The sequence below is a fragment of the Arachis duranensis genome, unplaced genomic scaffold (assembly GCF_000817695.3).
Source record: "Arachis duranensis cultivar V14167 unplaced genomic scaffold, aradu.V14167.gnm2.J7QH unplaced_Scaffold_120222, whole genome shotgun sequence".
In the NCBI taxonomy this organism is placed as follows: domain Eukaryota; kingdom Viridiplantae; phylum Streptophyta; class Magnoliopsida; order Fabales; family Fabaceae; genus Arachis; species Arachis duranensis.
The window spans coordinates 4,377-13,674 of NW_026263866.1; the positions used below are offsets into that span (position 1 = coordinate 4,377).

The 9,298-nt window shown below is 50.8% G+C and overlaps 2 protein-coding genes across 2 annotated transcripts; both read right to left on the reverse strand.

Moving 5' to 3' along the window:
- Positions 1-3,728: 3,728 nt before the first annotated feature.
- On the reverse strand, positions 3,729-6,149 carry LOC107472483 (uncharacterized). The gene has a single exon (XM_016092007.1). It carries the CDS (start codon positions 6,147-6,149, stop codon positions 3,729-3,731), a length of 2,421 nt encoding a protein of 806 aa, XP_015947493.1.
- Positions 6,150-7,107: 958 nt separating this feature from the next.
- Positions 7,108-8,760, reverse strand: LOC107472484 (uncharacterized). Its single transcript, XM_016092008.1, has one exon. The coding sequence runs from the start codon at positions 8,758-8,760 to the stop codon at positions 7,108-7,110; it is 1,653 nt and encodes a 550-aa protein (XP_015947494.1).
- Between the last annotated feature and the right edge of the window lie 538 nt (positions 8,761-9,298).

The window sequence follows — 9,298 nt, forward strand, 5'->3', positions numbered from 1 at the left end:
AAATTTTTGTTTACTGGATATTTTTTAAAATCTTTACTTTTTAACTTTTTGGTAAAAAGATTATTTTTTAGTTTCAAAATTTGAAAATAAAAAGTTTTCATCTTTTTTTTGTCTTCCTAATATTGCAAAACTTTATTTTATTTTTTAATTTTCAATAAAAAAATTAATTTTTAAGTTTAAAAATTCATAAAAATGAAAAGTTTTGTCTTTTCAGATCCTAAATTTTTTTTCAAGAACATTTTTTTATTTTTTAATCACCAGAAAATGCTATTTTTTCATAAATACAGAATAAATTAATTTTAAAAATTTAAACTTTTTAAATTTTTGTTTATTGTATATTTTTTAAAATCTTTATTTTTCAACTTTTTTGTAAAAATATTATTTTTTAGTTTCTGTTCGTTGGTTGGGTGTCGAACAGGTCGGGTAGACAGATGTAGGGGTGAGGATGCCTTAGCCTGGGTCGCACTGCTTGCGGGTAGCCGAGTAGCCGAGCACTTGTCTTGGAGAAATGATGAGGGGGGTGCCACCTGCAAAGACACTCCGATGCTCAAGTCAGCAATGTACAGGCGAGCAGAGTAAAGGGTTGAAAAGATGTCACGTACCTCGTGGGAAGAGCCAATCTTCCCTTTATATACATGTCAGTAGTGGGTGTCCGGGTCGGGTGTTGCTTGGGTCGGGTCGACCCGCGCGGGTTTTGGGCCGGATCGTAACAGTGCCCCCACGCGCCAATGGTAGTCGTGGGAGCTACCAATGGCGTGTCGTCTCGCATCTCGTCTGGCCGGCCGCTCGTGGGAAGGATATGCCCCCAACGCGCGTGTCCCCTGGTTGCTCAAGCAACTGTTTCACCGCTTCGTTTCCTGCGCGGAGCATTGAATGCTCATAATGGGGTGAAAAAACCCCGTTTGAAAAGACTATTCTGCCCCCAAGTGTTTTCGCGCTTTGGGGGAGCAGTTTTTAAACGAACGGTTTCGACGCTTCTATACTTTTTCACACTCCCCATCTTTTTTCTTTCTTCCTCCCTGCTACAAGATTTCAAGGTGTTGCTGTGGTGCCTCTGTTCGTCCTTCTTGCATTTTCCCAGACTCGCAACTTCATCCTCTTTGCATCAACTTAGGTAACTTTCGAATTATTCCCCTTTTTATGCATTATCCTTGCATGCTTGTTATTTGGTTTTTTGATGTTACTGTGTAGCCTTTTAGTTGCGAGTAGACGTGTTAGGGGGGAAGTACCATTCCAGGGTAGGCTTTTTCTTGCTCTTTTTGCCATTTTAGTCGTGATTAGCCTTGGTCGGGGAGTCGCGGGGGTAGTGTTTGTATTCGGTCTGAGCAACCGACCTCTTAGACTGACTGGATGGTCCCCCCATGTAGGTATGGCTCGCACGGTTTCCCGGGCTTCCGTTAACCCCGCGGCGTACGATCAATATGCTTGGGTCGTTTCCGATATAAGGGAATCACCCAATCAAATGGGCGAGGAGGAGCTCACCGAGTTCCGGCAAGCCGGGTACTTGTGTGGTGGGACTGACGAGGAGGCCAATTACGACGTTTTCGTCCCGGCTCCTCACGAGTGATTGTACGAAATCAACTTCCAACCCCGCCAGTTCGCCGACTGGATTTGGTTCTACAAAGCCATGTTCACTCAAGTCGGAGTTCGTATTCCGTTTTCAGCCTTTCAAATGGGGCTTTTAAATCGAATTTCCGTGTCACCGTCGCAGTTGCATCCGAATAGTTGGGCCTCAATCCGCTGTTTCGAGATGGTCTGTGAATATCTCGAACTGCCGGTGTCCGTGGATGTCTTCCTCTTCTTCTTTACCCTCACGAACCCTTCCAAGGAGGGGAAACACAGAAAAGGGTTCATGTTCTTCCGGGCTGCCCAAGGTCGGAAGATTTTCGGTTTGTTTGAAGATTCTTATCATGGGTTCAAGGACAAATATTTTAAGGTCCGCCCTGCCAAAGGTCGTCACCCCTTTTGGTTGTCTTTGGAGGGGGTACGGCTCATCTCGACTTATTGGAGTTTCGGGGCAGGGTCCAATAGTTTTATTAAGGTAGCCTATAGAAGTATGTCGGCGGTGGATAGGCAGATTGCCGAGGTGTTAATGGCGGTTTTTGGGAAGAACCCGGTGAATCCCCACCTCCTCATGGGTGACCGGGAGTCCGGCCGTAATTATATTTGTGAGGAGCTTTTTACTTTACCTTATCTTTTTTTCCTTTTATTGATATTATGTGGCGACTAACCGACCTTCTTTGCTTTCCTGCAGTGGATATGTCTGCGTCAGTGACGGGTCTTCCCGACTTATTTCAAACCTTTCTGGGCGGTGGTGATGATGAAGAGGATAATGAAAAATCTGCTGCCAAGACGTCTGCAATTCCTCCCGATGACCAAACTACTTCAGGGCAGGAGGTCGTGGTTGACGGAACTGGGACCTCGGCCCAGGCTGCCCAGGCCGAGGGCGAGAAGACGGCTCATGCCTCTCCTTTTCGCGAAGTGGTGGGCCAAGGTGGTTCGACGTCTGCCCCCGAAGTCGACGATGACGTGGAGGTGGTCCCCACTCCTAAGAGGAAAAGGAAGACGTCTTCTAGTCCCGAGGGGGTCCTCACCGTCATGGAGAGGAATTTTGATGCGAGCAACTTCATAGATACCCAACTGATCCCTGGCACCGAGGAGTACTTCCACGAGTCTTTCCTTGCCGGGCAAGCGAGGTGGATGTACCGGACACTTCTGCGGGGTGCCGTGATAGCCCGGAAGGCCGAGTTTGAGCTTTCTGGGATGGAGTCCCTCCGCAGGAGGTTGGAGGCTAGTGGGAAGGCCAATAATGAATTAAAAAGTGAAGTTGAAACTCTTCGGGAGCAGTTGACCCAGTCCAACGAGAAGCTCGATGCCGCCGAGAAAAAGGTTACTACTGCCGAGCAGAAAGCTACCGCCGCCGAACAGAGGGCAACAACTGCCGAGAAGAAACAGAAAGAGTCGGATGCGACGGTTGAGCGTCTGGTCGAGCGCAAAATGGCTTTGGAGGGTCAAGTCGGCGCGGCGCAAAAGCGTGTGGCCGAAATTGAGAAAGAGAAGCTGGCCGTGGAGGCCGAACTGTCAACATGGAAGGCCAAGTATAAGGATGTCATCAAACAGGGCAAGGGTGCAATCTTGGCTACCGAGGAAGCCCTCAAAGCTCAAATTCAGATTGTTGCCCCTGAGTTCGATACGTCGGCGATTGGTGTTCGCAAAATTATTCAGGATGGCAAGGTTGTCGACGCCCCTAAGAAATGAATCTTTCTGTTTAAAGCTTTTGTCTAGCCGTTTTGTTTTGACTTGTAAACTATTTTAGTTTTAGCCGTTTGGCTTGTGAACAATTTGGTTTTAGCCGTTTAATTTTGGCCTTGTGGTCAATGACCGTTTTAATCGTTTGCCCGAGTTGCCGCGATAAGCTTTTCCTAATTCGTTTGGTCGTATTTCCATTTCTATTAACCGTTTTTGGTTTATTGTTGTCACTTATATCAATGGCCCAGAGCCTTTCGCGTAGTCGCTGTGATGGTGGTGGACGGGTTCCCGGGGTGATCAGTCCCGGGGCACGCGTCGTCGTTGGCCGTGATAGGATGGTTTATCTGGAGATTTGAATGATAAAACAAGAGAAATTTTGCACAAGTATATTTTACTCGATAAGTCGCTATCAAAAGTTCATAAGTTAAATTTGTAAAATAACTACTTAGCTAGGCTGGTCGGCTTGCCGGGCCTTCTTCTTAGGAGTAGAACCTTCTTAGGTTGTCCGCATTCCACGTTCTCGGGACCTCTTTGCCGTCAAGTCTTTCTAGCTTGAATGCTCCTTTTCCCATCACTTTCCGGATTCTATAGGGGCCTTCCCAGTTAGCCGCTAGCTTGCCTTCTCCGGGGGTCGGCGGGCCGATGTCATTTCGCCTTAGGACGAGGTCGTTCGGCTCGAATTCCCTCTTGAGCACTTTGGTGTTGTAGCGCAGAGCCACTCTTTGTTTCAGCGCCGTTTCTGTCAAATGGGCCATCTCCCTGGCTTCATCTATCAGGTCCTTTTCTACGGTTTCCTCCACTCCCTTTAGGAGCAACCGCGGGCTTGGTTCCCCGATCTCCACGGGTATTACCGCGTCCACACCGTACGTTAGTCGGAAAGGAGTTTCTTTAGTAGACGACTGTTCGGTCGTTCGGTAGGACCAGAGAACCGCTGCTAGTTCATCGGCCCAAGCACCCTTTTTATTGTCCAACCTCTTTTTCAGCCCTGAAAGGATAACCTTGTTGGTGGACTCTACTTGTCCGTTCGTCTGAGGGTGTTCTACCGAAGAGAACCTTTGCCTTACACCCAGGCCGCTGAGAAATTCCGTGAACTTCTTGTCAGTAAACTGTGTGCCGTTGTCCGAGATGACGACTTCCGGTATCCCGAACCGTGTTATCACCTGCCTCCACATGAATTTTCTGCAATTGGCCGAGGATATGCTAGCTAGCGGCTCAGCTTCTATCCACTTGGTACAGTAATCAATTGCTACTATGAGATACTTGACCTGCCCAGGGCCGACCGGGAAGGGCCCTAAGAGGTCAACTCCCCACTGAGCGAATGGCCGTGAGGTCGTTAGCAAGCTTAACTCGGAGGCCGGTGCCCTGACAAAGTTGGCGTTCTGTTGGCACTTTACGCATTTTTTGACAAACTCTTTGGAATCTGTCATCATCGACGGCCAGTAGTACCCAGCTCGGATTAATTTCCTTGCTAGGGCTTTGCCCCCGATGTGGTGTCCACAGCAGCCCTCGTGGACTTCCTTGAGGACGTAGTCCGTTTGGTCAGGGCGTAGGCACTTCAGTAGGGGTTGGCTAAGCCCTTTCCTGAACAGCTGTCCTTGGATGACGGCGTATTTGGCCGCTTCTCTTCTTAATTTCGCCGCATCCTTTTCATCACCAGGGACTTGGCCGTGTTCCAGGAAGTTGGTGATGGGGTCTAGCCATGAAGAACTTAGGGTTGTAATGTGCAGTGCAATTGCTGGTTCTCTTGTCATGCCTTGGATGAGAGATCGGTTCCCCTCCCCTGGCTTTGTGCTGGCCAACTTTGATAGAAGGTCTGCCCGTGTGTTCCTTTCTCTGGGTACGTGATGGACCGTGACCTCTTCGAACTTTTGGCTCAAGCTTTTAACCTTTTCCAAGTACTTCAGTAGCAGGGGGTCTTTGGCTTGGTAGCTGCCGTTTACTTGGGAAGTGACGACTTGGGAATCGCTACATATCTCCAGCCTTCTTGCGCCGACTTCTGCTGCTAGGGTTAAGCCCCCTATGAGGGCTTCGTATTCTGCTTGGTTGTTCGAGATGGGAAACTCGAATCTAATCGACTGTTCGTATACCACCCCAACCGGGCTTTCCAGGATGATCCCGGCACCTCCAAAGGTCTGGTTGGAGGCTCCGTCCACATGGAGCTTCCACCGTGTACCCATGTCTTCGCTTGGGTCTCCCATTACTTTGACTAAAAAATCCGCCATGGCTTGCGCCTTGATGGCTTGCCGGGGCTCGTATCGTATGTCGTATTGGGATAGTTCGATGGACCAAGTCATCATTCTTCCCGCTAGATCGGGTTTTTGGAGGACTTGCCGGATCCCTTGGTCCGTTCTGACGACAACTTGGTGACTTTGGAAGTACTGTTTTAGCCTTCTCGAGGAAGTTAGGAGTGCTAAGGCTAGCTTTTCCAACTTGCTATATCTTAATTCCGCTCCTTGCAGGGCCCTGCTTATGAAGTAGACTGGCTGTTGGGCTTTCCCGTCCTCCCGTACCAGTACTGCGGCCAGGGCTTCGCTTGTTATAGCGAGGTATAGGTATAGTGGTTCCCCGTCCCTTGGCTTCCCGAGAACGGGAGGTGCCGCCAGGATTTCCTTGAAGTGTTGAAAGGCTTCTTCACATGCGGGTGTCCACTCAAACGCCATCCCTTTCTTCATGAGGTTAAAAAATGGCAGGGCCTTTGTCGCCGAAGCTCCGAGAAACCGGGAAAGTGAGGTCAACCGTCCTGCCAACCTCTGGACGTCCTTGATACAGCCCGGGCTCTTCATCTGGAGTATTGCCTGGCATTTCTCCGGGTTAGCTTCTACCCCTCTCTGAGTTATCATAAATCCCAGGAACTTGCCGGCTTCCATGGCGAAGGCGCACTTGAGGGGGTTCAGCCTCATACCGTGTTGACGGAGGGACGCAAATACACTTGCCAGGTCGTTTAGGGGAAGCAATCTTTGGGGCATGCTTTGTTAAGGTCAGAGTAGTCCACGCACATTCTCCACCTGCCATTGTGTTTTTTCACCAATACCACGTTTGACAGCCACGTCGAGTAGTCCACTTCCCGTATGAAGCCTGCTTCTAGGAGGCCGGCCGTTTGCTTGGCTACCTCCTCTGCCCTTTCCGCCGACATCTTTCTCCTCCGTTGAGCCACTGGGCGTGCTTCTGGCTTGACGGCTAGATGATGTGAGATGATTTTTGGATCTATGCCTGGCATGTCGGCTGGTGTCCAGGCGAACAAGTCCCTGTTGGCCCTTATCATTTCAATCAAAGGCTCCTTCAGCTCATGTGGGAGGTTCTTGTTAACGAATGTGAACTTTTCCCCTTCGTCGTCGATTCTAAGCTTCTCCAGGTCCCCTTCTGGTTCCGGCCTCGGCTTGTCCTCTACCCTGGCATCGAGGTCGGCTAGGAATACGCCTGATGCTTCCTTGGACTTCTTTCTAAGGGAAAGGCTGGCGTTGTCACAAGCGACCGCCGTCTCGAGGTCTCCTCTTATGGTCCCTATGGATCCATCATCGGTAACAAACTTCATAACTAGTAGCTTGGTGTTAATTATGGCTTCAAAGTCATTGATTGTTTTTCTTCCCAAGATGATGTTGTAGGCTGTGGGATCTCGGAGAACTACGAACTCGGCCATCGCCGATCTTCGGCCTTGCATCTGTCCCACCGAGATTGGTAGGGAAATGACTCCGTCCGGTTTGATGAAGTGGTCGCCTAACCTGATAACCCCGTGCTGGTGAGTCGTCAGGTCGGCATCCTTTAGCCCTAGTGCGTCGAACACGTTGCGGAACATGATGTTTGAATCAGCTCCTGTGTGGACAAGGATCCGTTTGACGAGGCCGGTCCCCACTCTGGCCGTTATGACCATGGGGGGCTTTCTGGCACGTCGCTGAACCATTGGTCTTCTGGGCCGAAGGAGATGGACGGAGGTTTTTTGGTACTTTGAATCGGTGGGGATGAGATCGCCAGAACCTTGGCGTCTTTCTTGTGAGCCGACCGGGATTTTGGTGCAGCGTTTTTTGCCGTTACCACGTTTATCACAGTGAGGCCATGGTCTCTGTCTTCGGGCTCTTGTCGCCGCTTGGCCGAGCGTGTCTTGCCTTCCTCGTCTTGTTCACGATAACGCCTTCTCGGCTCCCTGATGAGGTGGGAGAACGCTGCTAGCTTTCCTTCCCTTATCGCCTGTTCTAGTGCATCCTTCAGGTCGAAACAGTCCTGTGTTTGATGGCCATACCCCTTATGGTAATCACAATAAAGGTTCTTGTTTCCACCCGTACGGTCCTTAAGTGGTCGGGGCTTCGGAAGAATTCCCTTCTCCGCTATTTGTTGATAAACTTCCACGATGGGGAGGGTGAGCGGAGTGTAGTTAGTAAATTTTTCGACTCGAGGGAACGGCCTAGGTCCTTTGTTTGAAGCCTCCTCTCTGGCCTTTTCTTTTGCTCTCTCACCGTCGCCACCGGACTGCCGAGCTTGGCCGTAGCCGGACTGCCGCTTATTGGCAGCCACGACTCGGCTGACTTCCTCGTCGTTTATGTACTCCTTGGCCACCGTCTGGATTTCATGCATTGTCCAGACCGGCTTCGTGGTAAGGTGTTTTCGGAAGTTCTCGTTGAGGAGGCCGTTTGTCAGGCAGAGACTGGCCACCGAGTCGGTCAAGCCGTCAATCTCCAAGCATTCGTCGTTGAACCGATCTAGGTACCTCCTGGTCGGCACTCCCTGTCTCTGGGTTACCCCTAGAAGGTTGATGGGGTGCTTGGCCTTTGCTATTCGCGTTGTAAATTGGGCTAGGAATGCACGGCTGATGTCTGAGAAATTGTAGATGGAACCTTGAGGGAGGCCGTTAAACCATCTGATCGCTGGTCCTGCTAGGGTTACCGGGAAGGCGCGACATCTTACTTCGTCCCCTACTCCCTCTAGATTCATCCTGGCCTCGAAGGCCGTGAGGTGTTCTAGAGGGTCTTGAGTTCCGTCATACCTCATGTCCGTTGGTTTGTCGAAGTGTTTCGGCAACCGGACTTCGAGGATAGACCGGTGGAACGGGGTGACACCCATTATGACGGGTTGCCGTGTTCTCTCAGATCTCCCTTCCCCGTCTTCGTGACCTCTTGCTGCTCGGCGGGTTGGTCCGCCTCGGGAGTAGATGATCCTGTCGTTTCGCCTTCTTACTATAGGTGACTCCTCCCGCGTGCTCTCCGCTTCCGTCCGGGAAGCGGATGAACGCCGTTGGCGGCTTCGGTGAGAGTCTTCCTCCTCGCTCCCGGGAGACGGGGTAAAGCTGGGATCGGTAGACCGTCCATCCCGCTCCCGGTCGGCTAGCTGTCGCTCTAAGTTCTGGACTCTGTGGCGTAGCTCTTGCATTATTATGGCGCTATCGCCACCCGTTCCCCCGAAAGGTCGTGTTCTCGTGTGTTGTTGAGGGGACCTCCGCCGCCCCCTCAGTGAAGCGACGGAGGCCGCCCCCTCCGCTCCGGCTGCTCGAGCTTGGTCACCGGGACCCAGCACGACTTCCATTTAGGCAGAAGTCCCCACAGACGGCGCCAATGTTCGTTGGTTGGGTGTCGAACAGGTCGGGTAGACAGATGTAGGGGTGAGGATGCCTTAGCCTGGGTCGCACTGCTTGCGGGTAGCCGAGTAGCCAAGCACTTGTCTTGGAGAAATGATGAGGGGGGTGCCACCTGCAAAGACACTCCGACGCTCAAGTCAGCAATGTACAGGCGAGCAGAGTAAAGGGTTGAAAAGATGTCACGTACCTCGTGGGAAGAGCCAATCTTCCCTTTATATACATGTCAGTAGTGGGCCCCTCATGGGACAGGCCCATATTCCCAAGGACGCTGTCCTGCAGCCGTGTGTGAGCCGTACAGGACGCGTGTCCGGGTCGGTTGGGGGGCGCGTGTCCGGGTCGGGTGTTGCTTGGGTCGGGTCGACCCGCGCGGGTTTTGGGCCGGATCGTAACAGTTTCAAAATTTAAAAATAAAAAGTTTTCATCTTTTTTTTTGTCTTCCTAATATTGTTGGAGTTTATTTTTTTTTAATTCTCAATAAAAAAATTA